The sequence below is a fragment of the Microcaecilia unicolor genome, chromosome 9 (genome assembly GCF_901765095.1).
Source record: "Microcaecilia unicolor chromosome 9, aMicUni1.1, whole genome shotgun sequence".
Classification (NCBI taxonomy): Eukaryota; Metazoa; Chordata; class Amphibia; order Gymnophiona; family Siphonopidae; genus Microcaecilia; species Microcaecilia unicolor.
The window spans coordinates 17,371,456-17,387,986 of NC_044039.1; the positions used below are offsets into that span (position 1 = coordinate 17,371,456).

Consider the following 16,531-nt stretch of genomic DNA (forward strand, 5'->3'; position numbering starts at 1 on the left):
ACAGGGAGGTTGTTGGAGGAGCGGAGTTAAGAAATGCCCGATTGCCTGGGAGGGAGGGGAGGAAGAGATGCCAAGAGTCTTCAGCTGATGAGCTTGGGGAGGCCTGCCAACCACATCACAGCTGTTCCACTGCTGGGTAGGCCTGAGCCCACTCAGATGCACCCATGAATATGCCACAGAAAAAGAGATAATGGTGGAAAATTGAGGCTCAACTTTGCAATCCCTTCCTGTTTTCTTGAAGTAAGATACTGTCCACCTAAACCTGATGTTGCCATCACATTAATTTATACGCATATGGGATCTTTTAATAAAGAGTGTTAAGCTGTTAACATAGAGGGGCATACTCGAACAACGCCAGCTTTCTACATGGGTGGCCATCTATATGGCCGGCGCCGTAAAGAGCGGTACTGAACCGTATTATCGAAAAAGATGGCCGACCATCTTTCATTTCGATAATACGGTTGGGGCCGGCCAAATGTCAGAGATGGCCGGCTTTGAGATGGCCGGCATCGGTTTTCGCCAATAATGGAAACCGATGCCGGCCATCTCAAACCCGGCCAAATCCAAGGCATTTGGTCATGGGAGAGGCCAGCATTTGTAGTGCACTGGTCCCCCTGACATGTGGTGGTAAGCGTGTCTGTTTTCAATGTCACATATAGAATCTAGCCCTAACTGCTTATTGTGTTAGGGGGTAAGAACTAGGCAGGGCATGGATGGAGAATAGCATGGACTACATAACACAGTGAGCACACAGTAATTCATTTTTTGCTTTCATTTGTGCAGTTAGCATGACTTCACTTAGTATCTTCGCAATAGGAGGCGCTTTGCACAGCCACGCTAATTAAGACCAGGTTCTATAGGTACTAATGACTATGTCCATACATTAATTCCAGAGGACATGCTGGGCATGTCCCTACAATTAGTCCACAGCCATTGCAACTAAGGTGCACTGATTTTAGCTATTGACATACGTTAAGTGCAAATGCTTAGTAAAGATAAGAAGCTCAGTCTTGGCCATGTTTAGTGTCATTTGGCAGTGAGAAATCCAGGCAGCAATGTCAGATAGGCAGGCTGAGACTTGGGCCTGGATTCCTGCAGAAATTTCTGGTGCTGAGAGCTAGATCTGGGAGGGAATCATCAGCATACCACCCATTAGCTATCTAGGTGGTTTGCAAAACAATAACCAATCTAACCTTAGTAAACAGAGGTCTATGTACTAGGGAAGGGTAACTGTTTCCTGTCATTGGCAAATAAAAACGGGCAGGGTTTTGTTTGCCAATGCAGGTTTGCAAGCAGCAACCCATCCCCAACATGATCCAACCCCCCCCCCCCTTCTGCCCCCTTACATGACCAATATTTCCTCTTAATAACAGCCCTTCCCCATTCTTCACAGGTCTCTTGGACTTACCTCTATCCCTGTAGGCCAGTGACGAAACATTGGGGCAAGAATGATACTCATTAAATCATGTCCATGGCCATTGCTGTCTCCAGTATGACAACAGTGACCTCTCACCCTTGACTTGCGATATGTGAGACTAGGGTGAGCACTGATGGGCTCTATCTTGGATGCAGCCATGACGATGGGCAAAAATGAATGGGCATTGGTCCTGCCACAACGATCCCCCACTACAGCACCAGGGATAGAGGTAGGCCCAGGGTGCTTATGGGAAGTGAGAGGGTGTCCTGCAGCGAGGGGGATTCTGAAGAGGTGGCCACAGAGAGAAGGTTCCAGAATGGAAAGCTTGGGTTGGGGGAGTGTGAGAAAGGGGGCCACAACATTTTTATTTGATGTCATCTCCGTGAAGATACAACTGAACAAAACGAGAATTTTCTGGCTTTCCATCTCTAAAGGTTTCTTCCCAGTTTGTGTCTATAGTATAAAAGCTTAGGGGTCCTTTTACAAAGGTGCACTGAAAAATGGCTTGTGATGGCGTAGGTGCGGGTTTGGGCGTGCAGCGATACATTTTTCAGCGTGCCTGTAAAAAAGGCCTTTATTATTTTTGCCGAAAATGGACATGCACCAAAATGAAAATTTGGGTCTGAGACCTTACCGCCAGCCATTGACCTAGCGGAAAAGGCTCACGCGGTAACCAGGTGGAAATGACCTACGCGCACCAAATGCCACTTGGAGAGCATCTGTTCCACACGTCCGAAAATGAAAAATATTTTTCAGATGTGCGTATCGGATGCGCGCCAAAAATGAAACTACCGCAAGATCCATGTGGTAGCCATGCGGTAATTCCATTTTGGTGCGCGTTGGGCACGCATAGATGCTTACATGGCTTAGTAAAAGGGCCCCCATAGCCATTTTATGTTTTTAATGTTACCCTATATCAATAAGTCAATCTACAGAGCCAATATAAAGGTCTTTATTAACCAAACATACTGTCTTACTAAAGAATGTTTGAAGTGACAAAACATCACATGTACTAGCTGGAAAAACAGCAGAGTTTTATACATTTACTATGACAGCAATAATTTCCTCTAATTATAATAACTTAACAGAACAGTCAAAATGTCTGGCTTTTGACAGTCAACACGTCTACAATATGTAAAATGAGTATTCCGCATTACAGCAACTAGGCCAAGCAAAACATATGAACCATGAGCTGCACAAAAAAATATATATATATTAATAAGAAATCTTCCCACCCTGTTCACCACAGGGACATCTTTAAAAAAACTGTAACTTGTTCAGTTTATGAAGACTCCCTCAGGTTGTTCTCATACTACAGCTATCAAAATAGGCTTCAATAATACTTTCATCCCGGGCGAGTCAAAGACATTTTAATGCGTAACAAAATAAAAACAACTTTAAAGAATAGTGTGATAGAGATGAAAGACTGCACAAATGAAGTTGAGCAATAATTTTAATACTCTCCGTTCAAGGTCCTTGAATTGCGTGAAGTATAATTAAAAACAGAAGTCGAAATTACTGAGCTTCGTTTTAAGTCGAAATTCAGCCGGAATAGAGGCAAATTTACAGTCAGTAAAGTCATATCTATTTTTGGTTTTGGTGGAGATGGGCACGGGAGTTATCATATGATAACATTTTATAAATGATCAAGGGTTAGTTTAAAATCATTTGGCCTTTTAGGCCAAATTTATTATCTTCTTCTAATGACATGGAAAGTGAGAAAAGCCTTATAGACCTTGGTCTTCAATCATAGGCCTTGGAGATCACTAACGAGTCAAGTGTTAAAGATATGAGAGAAATTTGCATGCATGCTACCTCTATTATATGCAAATTTATTTAATGGATATTAATTATGGGTATCCTGAAAACCTGACTGATGCCCCATGATCTTTCTCTGTAGTCCAAGAAGATGAGTTGCAGGTCAACCTAATAAGAAGCTCGTATTCCAGTGAAAGTTTGCAGCCCATCTATATATGTTTCCCTTTCCTGCAGTCATTAGCAGGATGTATACATGACAACTGGCGGTGTAGTACCAAGACATGAATTTAAGAGTAATAACACAGAAATACCCTATAGAGGCAGCCACTGTCCTGCATAAATACTTCTATGTTGATAATAGTATTACATCGCCTAAGGTCGTTTCAGAGTCTTGACTGTGGGTAGAACTTATGCCAGTGTCAGAGTCGGTGTCATTGATATCCAAATTAGTTATCCTGAAAGTAGAGTTACAAACTACATAGCTGTTGCTGGTTGCTCCTCTAACGATTGCTTGTTCTTTGTCAGATACGCAACGTCTATAGTCATTTTTGTCAACGGTGTGCAATGCATTAAACTCTTCTGCTAGTGCATCATATTCTTGTGCCTTCTTTTGAAGCACTAAGTCACTGTTTTTCAGCTCCTTTTGAAGGCAGTTGTAATACGTGTACATTTGTAAGCCAGATTCCATGCTTTTATCTAACTCGCACTTGATGCTTTCCAAATTTGAGTTTTCTACTTCGTCCTGGGATTTCTCCTCCATCCACATCTCCTCTGCGTTGCTCTCCATGCACATGTTCTGTATCTCTTTTTCAATCTCTGCAGAAAGACTTTCAATAAGCAATTTATGTTGTATCAGTTTTTCTTCTACCTGTAAAGTTTCATCGCTTATGTCCAAGTTTTCAGGTTTATTTTGAGTGCATGGCGTGAGCATTTCCTTACTTGAGAAATTTGAACAATTCAGTAGATATGCATTCTGGACATAGTTTTCCCCATCATTTTCTATTCGGTCCAGGTGCAGCATAGCTTCATGTCTCTCAATATCCAGGTCTAAATCTTTCATTCTGTTGATTTGCTGGTGAATAGTATGGTCCTGGGATATAATTAGATGAATAAGTGTCTCCATTTCGTCTCTGTCTTGTGAAACGACGTCCTGCTTAATCTTGGCTAGCTTTCTGAAGGCTTTCCTGACAACTCTTTTTTGTTTGTCTACTGGTAATGTCTTAATGTAGTGCGCCGGGCTGCGCTCTCTTTGTTTTTCAAAATTTTGCACAACTTTAGCTTCAGCCGTCCTCCACATCGGGAAAGGAAGAAATGCATCTGACTTCACCAAGACAAAACTGAGGTTGGGTTGTTCTTTATCCCAAGCCTTCCAGAGTCTCCACATTTTTGTGAGAGGTGGCAAAACTCTCTCGAAACCTCTCCATTTCTCCACAATGCAATAATTACTGGGGTGTCCTAGAAGAAAACTTTTGTCTTTGTGTGTGGTTTGATGTTCTTCGATCAGTGCTTCAACAACATCAGCACATGACGTGTGCTTTGTAAGTCCACAGACAATCTTCTCTTCTTGGCAAACCCACACTACAATTTCTTTCTCAGCAGACTCCATCTTCTTGGTTGAAGGTCTAGAAAGAAGAAACATATAACATGAGTAGCACTGCAATGAACTTCTGTTTGTACATGGAACTAAGACTTAACACTGATATTCCTGCAAAATTCTCTAAATGCATCATACTAGGAGAAGATCATCTCTTTTATAGTGTATCTTCTTTTGGATTATTTTTGAGAGACAGCAGAGGTGGGTATCCTCTATTTGAAATCTGCATGAATATAATAAATGTGAAACATGCTTGTTTATTTATTTATTGCATTTGTATCCCACATTATCCCACCTCTTTGCAGGCTCAATGTGGCTTACAAAACATCATGAGTACTGGAGATAGAAGTGAATATACATTAGGTTTACAAAGGGTTTGTGTTACACGGTGGTGAAATACATGATGGTGTTAAAGCAAAAGACATTATAAGACAGTACTAAAAGTTCAAAAGGTTATACAGTTACACATGTTGATCTTTGTGATATATCTTGTCGAAGAGATAGGTTTTTAATAGTTTGTGGAAATTGGTCAGTTCATAGACCGTTTTCAAGTTACGTGGCAGCGCATTCCAGAGCTGCGTGCTCGTATAGGAAAAGGTAGATGCATGCATTGATTTGTATTTCAAACCCTTACTATTGGGAGGATGAAGAATGAGGGGTGTGCAGGAAGATTGTTTTGCGTTCCTAGGTGGTAGTTCTATTAGATCTGACATGTAGGCTGGGGCGTTACCATGGATGATTTTATGGACTAAAGTGCAAAGTTTGAACGTGATGCGTTCTTTTAGTGGGAGCCAGTGTAGTTTTTCTTGTAGGGGTTTCGCGCATTCGTATTTTGGTGTGCCGAATATTAGTCTGGCTGCCGTATTCTGTCCATAGTGATTCAGTAGAAATGGTAACCAAATGAAGACTTTGGAAGACCCGTTATGTAATACAGTATTGATTGTTAATATCAGTAATACATTTCTTTACTCTAGCATATGAGGACTCTATGTATGAAGGCATGTGAGGGAACTTACTAGACTGCTACTATATCCTACTATATCTCTCCTGACCTCTCAGTCTCCTTTTCTCTTCCCTGTTAATTATGGAGTTCTTTTCCATCTCTTTCCACTGTTTGACTTGTACACCAACTTGGTTTGCTAAAATTCAAAATAAACATAAACATAAAGGTAAAGAAACATAATGATTTATCTCATCCACTAACGAAAGACAGTCAAGAGGCAATTTTCAGAATGTCTTTGCAGCTGCTAAGTTCTTGTACCTTATAGCTAATTTTTCAAGAGAACTTCATCTTGCAAAGAGCCGAAACTTCTCAAGTAAGATCTTCTGCTCCCTCAACTGTCCCCGAGCCCTTTTTCAAGGCCTTGACTCTATTGTCCCCTCTTCTACCTTTTCCTCTAATTATGACCCCTTGTGTCTTCCTCTTGGCACCCTTGCCAATGCCTGGCAATCTAAAACTGTCACCCTTTGTAATGCATTCCAGCCTCCTACTCCCTTAACCTCATCACCCCTCTGTCCTCCTTTCTATTTCCCTTCACCATTGTCCCCCCTCTCCCCTCTCTCTCCCACCCCTACATTCACCTTTGTTGTTTCTGCCCCACCTTCCTTTGTTATAACTCCACCCACTTCTTCTTCTCTTAATCCCTTTTCCTCATCTTCTAATCTGCTGCCACTTTCCTTGTTAAGCTTCATGCTTATCACATCATCCCGCATCTGCTTCCTCTCTTCTTGACTAGTCTTACAGAAAGAGCTGCTTCCCTTCCATGGTTTAGTCCGTCCTCTATTTTTTTTTTGTTACATTTGTACCCCGCACTTTCTCACTCATGGCAGGCTCAATGCGGCTTGCATGGGGCAATGGAGGGTTAAGTGACTTGCCCAGAGTCACAAGGAGCTGCCTGTGCCTGAAGTGGGAATCGAACTCAGTTCCTCAGTTGCCCGGGACCAAAGTCCACCACCCTAACCACTAGGCCACTCCCCCACTGTTGCTACTATTTGGGATTCTACATGGAATGTTGCTATTCCACTAGCAACATTCCATGTAGAAGTCGGCCCTTGCAGATCACCAATGTGGCCGCGCAGGCTTCTGCTTCTGTGAGTCTGATGTCCTGCACGTACTCACAGAAACAGAAGCCTGCGCAGCCTTCTATATGGAATGTTGCTAGTGGAATAGTAACATTCCATGTAGAATCTCCAATAGTAGCAACATTCCATGTAGAATCTCCAATAGTATCTATTTTATTTTTGTTACATTTGTACCCCGCGCTTTCCCACTCATGGCAGGCTCAATACGGCTTACATGGGGCAATGGAGGGTTAAGTGACTTGCCCAGAGTCACAAGGAGCTGCCTATGCCTGAAGTGGGAATGGAACTCAGTTCCTCAGTTCCCCAGGACCAAAGTCCACCATCCTAACCACTAGGCCACTCCTCCACTTATTGAAAAAGCCTCACCTTAACCCCTCCCTCATGTCCAGTTTTCATCCTATTTTCAAACTCCCCATTTCTCTAAGATCCTCTTCCTCTCACTACTTCTGACCATTATTCAAAATTACTCCATATTGTTATGCTGATGATATTCAAATCTTGTGTCACCTCTCTGATACCGCTGCTATCACTCACCTGAACAACTGCCTTTCACACGTTTCCTCTTGGTTAAGGGCTAATCTTCATTTTCTAAGCTCTACAAAATGTGAAGCTATTCACTTTTCTTCCTCTGCTAACATCTCTTTCCTGCCACCCTGTATTGATGGCCATTCCCTACAGTACAAAGATTCAATTAAGATATTAGGCGCAACGTTTGACGTGCTCGCCATATTCAAACCTCAGATAGATTCTTCAATTATCCGCTCTTTTTTCTTTGCCCTCCACCATCTTCGTTCGGTTTGCTCTCTATTACCATCTGCACTCCTTCACCTCCTTATTCTTGCCCCGGTTATCTCACATCTTGACTACTGCAACTCCTTGTACTCTGCTTTTCCTCTTTATTCTTTCAAACGTCTTCAACTCATTCAGTCAACTGCTGTCAAAGTACTGCATAACATCAGTCGCTTTGACCATGAGGGGCATTTTCGAATGGCCCGGCATGCCCCTGTCCCGCCTTCACTATCCTTCCGACACGCCCCCGGGAACTTCGGCCGTCCCGGCGACGGAAAGCAGTTGGGGACGCCCAAAATCGGCTTTTGATTAGGCCGATTCTGGCGCCCCTGAGAGAAGGGCGCCCATCTCCCGATTTGTGTTGATAGATGGGTGCCCTTCTCTTTCGAAAATGAGCTGGCATGTCTCCCCCATCCTCTGTCATGAACACTGGCTACCCGTTACTGCACGTATTAAACAAAAACTCCTTCTACTAGTGTCCAAATATCACCTTCCCGTTTTCCTATCCTACCTTACTTCCTTCATTAACCCTTACAGCACCCTCCATTGTCTTTCTTCCGCTGACCATAACCTCCTTGCTCTTCCCTCACTGAATGCCCTCTGCCACAAAATCTCCCGCAACTCTGTTTCTAGATATATCGGCCCCAAATTCTTGAATGACCTTCCCCTTCGGATCAGGAACCAACCCACCCTTGTAGCCTTCAAAAAAGAACTTAAAATCCACCTGTTCCTAGAATCCTTCTCTTCTTCCCAATCTTAACCCCTTGCGCCTCTCTTTTCCTGCCTTTATTTTGTTTTTACTGTGTTAACAGCTTTGATGCCCATGTGCAAACCTATAGTGGTATATCAAATGTGATAAATAAAAAAATAAAACCCCAAAACAAATTAGGAAGGTAGCTTCTCTTTAAAAATTGCCCATGACTATAGAGTACTTCTGGACTTTGCACCTGTTACTCTTTTTTTTTGTCAACAGGAAAATTTGATTGCTTAATAATATGAATGAATTTAATGTTTCCCCATTCTGCTCTCTCCTCCAATCCAGGAATGCACCCCCCCCCCCCCAAAGAGACTAAAAGTACTGACACTATGGAAACCACAAATACTTTTAGGCAGAAAGTGAAGGACATTTACAAAAGACTTTGGACATTGCCCTCATATATTAAGTATAAAAGAATAATGTATGAAAATAAAAATTGCTAATATAACAATGTTAGCACACGCTAAACGCTAAAGACACCCATAGAAATCTATGGGTGTTTTTTGCATTTAGCGCACGCTAATTGTACGCATACACTAGAAATGCTAGTGCGACTTAGTAAACAGAGCCCTTAATGTTTTCTTCCAAGAATTTCCTACAGAATAGTAATTATATTATCTATTGGATTACTGAGGGGCACTTTTACCAAGCTGCGGGAAAAAGGGCCCTGTTCTGGCAGTGGGGCCGCTTTTCCCATGCGCCAGGGCCCTTTTTACCGCAGAGGGTAAAAAGCCCCCAGCACACATGGCCATGCGCTAAGAGAACTCTTACTGCAAGACTATGCGACAAGGAGCCATTAACCGCCACCCACTGAGTTGGCGATAAGGGCTCCCACACCAACCCAGTGGTAACTGGGCAGTGCACGGCGATGCCCAATTACTGCCACGCAAGCATTTCTGGGGGGTTTTCTTTTTCCCCTAGAAATGGCATGCGCTCAGTGTGGGATTACCGCCGGTGGCAGTCCCAAAAGAGCGAGCGTTAAGTCTGCGTTGGGCTTACCACTGCTCTGTAAAAGGGTCCCTGAGTCACTTTCCTTTCCCGCTTCTTTACCTCAATGAGGTTGTTCGCAGCCCTCTGTTGCAGCAGTGTATTGCTGTCTTATTATTGTCTTCTTACTTTAACACCTCCTCCCCTCCTTCTGTTTTAATTATTATTTCAATTTATTTTCTTTTTATAAAAATTAATGAAATGTTGTATGATAGGTTTTCCTTCTGTTTTTCCATACTTTTCCTTACCCTCGTTTAACTTATATTTTACTTAATGTAAACCACCTAGATAGCAATGTGATGAGTATTATCTAATATAATAATTCACACCTCCAACGTTCTGAAGCTGATTCCGTGGCAGTGTGGCAGTGACGCCGTGTAGTGTTCGTAGGGTTCGTAATCGCACTCCCGATCACTGCCCCACCCTCGAGGGAACTATGCATAGTTGCCAGGGAAAGAAACGCGACGTCACAAGGAGAAGGGACCAACCACAGGCAATCGCAATCGCTCTCAGTTTCCGCAAACAGGAAATGAGGGCGGGACCAGAGGAACAGCTGAAACCACAGCCTGTCTGAAGCAGCGTCTGTACTTGCTGCACTTCAGTGTTGGCGGCCGAGCAGGAGGTAAAACTTTTTAAACAGCACACGTCCTCCTTGCACTCGCAGGCCACAGACACAGAGGGAGGGAGGCGCTGGGCAGCAGAAGGAGGAGAGAGGGGTGCGGATAGAGGGGGGGTCCTGAGATGAGAGAGAGGGGGAGGGGGTGGGGGTCCTGAGATGAGAGAGGGTGGGGGTCCTGAGACAAGAGAGAGGGGAGAGGAGGAGGGGGAGAGGGGGGAGGAGGAAGGGAGGAGGGGGGTCAGAGGAGGAGGGGGGTCGGGAGGGGAAGGAGACGGTGGGGAGGGAGGAAGGGGGAGGGGGGAGTAGGAGGGAGAGGAGGGAGGGAGAAGAGGGGGGTGGGGGAGGAGGAGGGGGTGATGGGAAGGGGGTTGAGGGGAGGAGGAGGGGGGAGAAGAGGAGGGGGGTGAGGAGGCCCTGGAACCTTGCCAGTGCCCGTTTCCTTTCTGTTCGAAATGGGCCTCTTTTACTAGTATCAAATAAAGATAAAACTGTAACAGAGTGCACACAATTTGTGAAAAGGATGCACTTCTTGGGCAAAATTGCACACCCCTGATAGTGTACGCTTGTACATTATTGGTGCATGTACGATAGTTATGCATGTACACAGTACTGGGAAGGAATGCACTCTCTTTCTGAAAGACTGTGTCCCCTGCAAATTGTGAGCACTCTTTGAGAAGCACACATTTTCATGAAGTCTTTTCGATTTGTCTTTCTACTATCAAGCAGTCTCAATTTGGAGCTCTCTGCTTATTCATATTTGGGTCCTCTTAGACTATTGGGTATTCCATAAAGCTCTTAAGACCTTGTTATTTAACAAATATGCTCTAATTATGGATTAGTTAATCTTGTTCGTAAATTTGTAATTCCTGGAATAATGTTGCCAGTTCTTCTTGTAATGTTGTAACCCGCATTGAACTAATTTGTTAAGCAATTGCGGGCCAGCAGATGTTTGTAACATAACCTAACTTAACAAATCTTTCAAAAGAATGCATGCTTTTTAAGAAAAGTCCACACTATTGACGGCAAAGGTTTGTGTTTTTCTGCTCATTTTCATTTGCCAATGACATAAAAAGACAATGAATCCTGTTGCTCATTAGGGGGTCCTTTTACTAAACCACGTGACTACGTGCACCCAATGCACACCAAAATGGAGTTACTGCCCAGCCTTACTGCCATGGCTCTTGCAGTAATTTCATTTTTGGTGCATGTCCGCTATGCGCATTCGAAAAATCATTTTTATTTTCAGACAGGTATATCGGACGTGCGCCAAGTGGCATTTGCCGGATGTGGGTCATTACCACCCCGGTTACCACACGAGACTTTACCGCTAAGTCAATGGCTGACAGTAAGGTCTCAGACCCAAAATGGATGCGCAGCAATTTTCATTTTGCCACACGTGCACATTATTGTGAATTCATTGAATGCACTACCTCCATTTTATGCAAATTTTCTCAATGAATATTAATGCAATAAAGGATATAAGCTCAGCTTTGCAGTACAATTATTTTTTTTCCTTTGCTTTCCAAACCCTCTGGATGCTTGCTTTCTAAAGAATTGCTTGCTTTGTACAATGATCTGTAGAGAGCTGTTGATAATTGCTGAGAGCCTTCCAAATCCTTAAGACTGAATGCATGAGTCTATAACTGAATATTATTCTTTAAGCAATTGTCTCCTAAATCATGTAAAGAAGTTTACATTAGAAAAAAAATGGCAACCTTTTAGCTTTACTTCGTTCTAGGTTTCTCCATTATGGTACATGGACTATTTTATGATGATTTTGAAATAGTTAAGGGCAGGGGTGTGCTGGTAAATTTTTAACAACAGGCTCTTTCTCCGGACGTAGCCAGCTCTGCAGTTGGAAGGGCCAAGGGTGGCCGGGGGGGGGGGGGGGGGCGGTGGGGAGCAACACTTGCCTCTCTCTCCTCCCTCCCTTCGTGCGGGCACGCTAGGCATACCTTTGCTGGCAGCCAATAAATGGACTGCCACCACTCCCAACGTCTTGCTCTGAGCAGCATGCTGGAACTTCTCTCACATGCTCGAGAAGTCCCAGCCTGCTGCCCAGAGCTGGAAACAAGGAGCGGGGAGCAGCAGTAGTCTATTTACTTGGCTGGCAGGGCTCAGCATCCTCACCAGCAAAGTAAAAGAGAATTCAGCAGGGGGCCTAAGCCCACACTTTGGGAGCCAGTTGTTAAAGTAGCCATGGAGGGCCCTACTTTAACAACCGGCTCCTAAAATTCTTAAAAACTTAACAACCGGCTCTTGCAAGCCTGTGAGAGCCTGCTCCAGCACACCACTGGTTAAGGGACTCTTTTACTAAGCTGCAGTGTAAAATGGGCTTAGCATGTGCTAACACAGGACTTTTCCATGTGCTAAGCTTATTTTTGCTGCAGCTGTAAAATAGGGCCTTTTATTTTAAAATTTTTGCGTGTCCTGTGCTAATTTTTTCATTAGCACTTACTGTTTCCTATTTAGGAGGTGGTAAGTACTCCAACGTTAACCAGTTAATACAAAGTAAAGTGAGCACACTAGCTGGATAGCACTTCTATGCCTATTTCCTGCTCAGAACCCTTATGTCATTATCCTCATTTTAATATTCCCTTATCTCTTGTTTGTCCTGTTTGTCTGTCCTAATTAGATTGTAAGCTCTGTGGAGCAGGGACTGTCTCTTCATGTTCAAGTATACAGCGCTGCGTACGCCTAGTAGCGCTATAGAAATGATAAGTAGTAGTAGTAGTAGTCATGCCATCCCCCCGCCCAAAAATAAACAAGAAAAAATGAATGGTGTGGGATTACTGTGCGCAAACAGGGAAATCACTGTAGGTAACTGGGAGAGTGGATAATCAGATTCCAGGATGGCAACACAGCTGTATGAATGCCAGGGCCGCCGAGAGGGGGGAGGGGGGCAAAATTCCTGGGACCACTGGCGTAGGAAGGGGGCGGTGGGGTGGTCCGTCCCGGGTGCACGCCGCTGGGGGGGGGGGGTTGTCGGCTTCGCTGCTTCCCTGCTCTCTCTGCCCCGGAACAGGTTACTTCCTGTTCTGGGGCAGAGAGAGCAGGGAACCAGCGGAGCCGACTCAGCTCCCAGCGACATGCACTCAGGGTGGTTCAGCCCTCCCACCCCGCTTTCGAAGTAAGTATGCGCTCCAGAAGGGGGGGTGCATTCCAAAGGGGGTGGTGCATTCCGGAGGGGGGAGGGTGCATCGTGCTGCACCCGGGGGGGTGCGTATCGGCAATCCGCCCTGGGTGTCAGCTGCCCTCGCTACGCCACTACCTGGGACTCCGAGGGGGGCCCGGCGCCGGGATCTCTATCTCTCTCCTACTCCTGATGGGACCCGGGTGATTGCATCCCGACAGGAGCAGGAGAGAGAAAACTCCAATGCTGGGCCCCCTTGGAGGCTGAGGAGGACCTGGAGGAGCAGACACAGCAGGCTGGCAGGGGGCCCTGCCTGCAGAACAGATATTTCTCCAGTGCTGCTCTTGTTCACAGTGTGCCGCATTGCCTTCAGCGGCTGATTTTCCCCTCAGGCCACGCATGCTCAGTTTTGAAACCGAACATGTGCGACCTGAGAGAAATAGGAGCTGCAGGGGCAGGCCACATGGCAGAGAGAAGAACATTCTTCTTCTGGCGGAGCCTTGGGATCCCCGCCTGCCAAGGTATTACAGTTGTGGAGGGCTGTGGCGGGAGCGACAATCCTTGGGGTGGGCGGGGGATGGCGATAGCGACAATCCTTGGGGTGGGTGGGGGGCGGTAGCAGCGATAATCCTTGGTTGGGGTGGCAGCAGTGGCGGCAACGATCCTGGGGGGGGGCGGACCTGGCAGCGGCGGCGGCCCTGCCCGGGTCCTGCTCAGTCTCTCAGCGGCCCTGATGAACACTCTTGCATGGTGATATGAAGAAAGGTTCCATCACATTTGATGGACCTACTCATTGGACAAAATGATTGTGTTCTCTTTGAATTAAGTAGTATGGGATATTCCTGGTGAGGTTTCAATATCATATATATAATATAATCTCACTAAAATGTGGTCTTACTGTAATTGCATAACAGCAAATGAGTTGATATGTGCTTGTGTTTGATTCTGTGGATGGGGACAATTTTCAAAGGGATTCTCCAGAGTAAATGGATGCTTACGTGTAGAGAAGGGCCTCACAAAAACTGTTCTATGAATGTGTTGGAAAAGGGGTAGTGTTGGGCTTAAGGTTGGAGTGGGACCAGGGCAGGTGTGTTACAGTATTTATTTATTTATTTATTTAACACATTTATACCCCACATTTTCCCACTTAGTTGCAGGCTCAATGTGGCTTACACAATACCGTAGAGGCAGGCTCCGGTTCGGTAAAATACAAATACACAAAATAGTAGTCAAACAAAATAACCTTTAAGAGTGGACTAACACGGCTCCCACACCTCTCTACAAAATAGTAGTAAACCTATAAATAACATGAGTATAAGGCAACAAAGATATGATCAAAAGTCCAATACTGTCCATAGTTTTGCTGTATCACAGAAAATTAAGTTGGGTCTGAGGGGTTGGCCTTCTTAAACAAGGTGGTTTTCAGTGACTTCCTGAAGTTAAGACGGTTATGAATTGATTTCACGGTTCTAGGCAGTGCGTTCCACAGTTGTGTACTTATGTAAGAGAAGCTGGATGCATAAGTTGATTTGTATCTAAGACCATTGCAGTCTGGATAATGTAAATTTAAGTAAGTTCGGGATAGACTGGTACTGTTTCTGGGTGGCAGATTTATTAGGTTCAACATGTATGTATTTATTAGGTTTAACAGTATGAGAGTAATTGTCTACAGGGTCACTGAAAGATAGGCGTCAGGATGATGAACTAGGTATGAATTCAATATCAACAATTATCCACATAATTGCTGTTATGGAATAGTAATGTAAATCCACAATTAAGCATCTAGCTTTATGGGTAAATACTCGTGCCTAACTGTTCTCAGGTGTATAATTGACATTATTCTCTAACCCGTGTGCATAAGTGCTATTCACGCTCCTGACCCACTATGAATTTTCCCCTAAATTCAATATATCGCATCTTAATTTCCGTGTGGAAATTGAAGCATATTCTATAACAATGAGCATAACTTAATTGGTTAACTAGCTATTCAGCGCTGTCAATTGGATGTTAACAAGCAATTATCAGCACTAATTGGCGTTAAGATTTACACGCACAACTTACTAAGTGTATTCTGTAACATGGTGCGCGTAAATTCCAAGTCACATAGATGAAAAGGGGACATGGTTATGGGCGTGGAATGGATGGGTCATGGGCATTTTTAAAATCTATGCGCATTAATATAGAATATACCAGCTCCATGCCTAATTTAGGCGTCGGGATTTAGGCCAAGTTAAACAAGGCCTAAATGGACGCGACCAAATTTGATCACATGGAAAGGTGCTCTGTGTATTCTATATACCATGTGGAAATTCAAGCCTATTCTATAAAATTTAGGTGTACATTAGATATACTACACTTGATCGTAGCCATAAGGCCGAGAAGCAATGGGTGTACTTTAGAGAATACGCCTAGGTGTATTTTTGTTCTGCGCGGATTTTGCAGGTGCCATATATAGAATTTAGCCTTTTGTACGCACATTTTATAGAATATCAACTGCAAATGAGTGTCAATTAACACAAATTATAGCCAATTATCGGTTGTTAATGCCAATTAGCAGATAATTTACCAATTAAGTTGTACATGTACTATTCTATAACTTGCATGCACAATGTTGCACGCTAAATATCACATTGATTATCTGAGTTTATAGAATTAGGGGGTATATGCAGGGGATTTATTTTTAACTCACTGCACGAACATCTCAGTGGGCAGTTTGCATCTGCAAAATCTGTTGATCCACAGTAGGAAAGAGATTTGTAATAAGAATCTCTATGGTGTGAAAAATCAACATTTTTGGCTGAAGTATGAAGGCAGTGGGGAGCTCGGAACTCTTAGGAAAATGTAAAGGTCTTTTACAAAGTGACGATAAGCTCAACGTGAGCTTTCTGAATGCTAAATTGGGACTACCTGCTGGCCCAATGCAACCGCTGCCGGTAGTTGCACCCTGAACGTGCGCCATTCCTCGGGGTAAAAGAAAACCCATGGAAATGGCTTGCGGAGAGGTAACCAGGTAATAATCAGGCATCGCCGTGTGCTGACTGGTTACCGCTGGGTTACCACAGGAGCCCTTATCGCTACCTCAGTGGGTGGTGGTAAGGGCTCCCCTCCACATGGCCATGGGGTAAGAGTTCTCTTACCGCATTGTCATGTTTGTCTAGGGGCATTTGGCCCCAACCGTATTGTCGAAACGAAAGATGACCGGCCATCTTGTTTCGATGATATGGTTCGGGACACCTCTTTACGGCGCCGGGCTTAGAGATGGCCACCCATATAGATGGCCGGCGCCGTTCGATTATGCCCCTCTATGTTACTATGTAAACATTGTACCACTTACTGAGTGGACTACTGGTCCATATGTCCTTTCTCTCTTCAAGGACATAGCAAGGGCTGCTTCA

General features: G+C 44.3%; 1 protein-coding gene across 3 annotated transcripts in view; it reads right to left on the minus strand.

Annotated features, from left to right (window-relative positions):
* Nucleotides 1-2,353: 2,353 nt before the first annotated feature.
* Nucleotides 2,354-16,531, minus strand: part of RASSF9 (Ras association domain family member 9) — a 54,862-nt gene continuing 40,684 nt past the window's right edge. For 2 of the 3 annotated variants that reach the window (XM_030214592.1, XM_030214591.1), the window contains exon 2: nt 2,354-4,797. In XM_030214592.1, the coding sequence (XP_030070452.1) occupies nt 3,522-4,781 (1,260 nt within the window). In that variant the 5' untranslated portion in view covers nt 4,782-4,797 and the 3' untranslated portion in view covers nt 2,354-3,521. Of the gene's footprint in view, nt 4,798-7,385; nt 7,524-16,531 lie in introns of all 3 variants that reach the window. The other variant, XM_030214593.1, reaches the window with a different exon arrangement.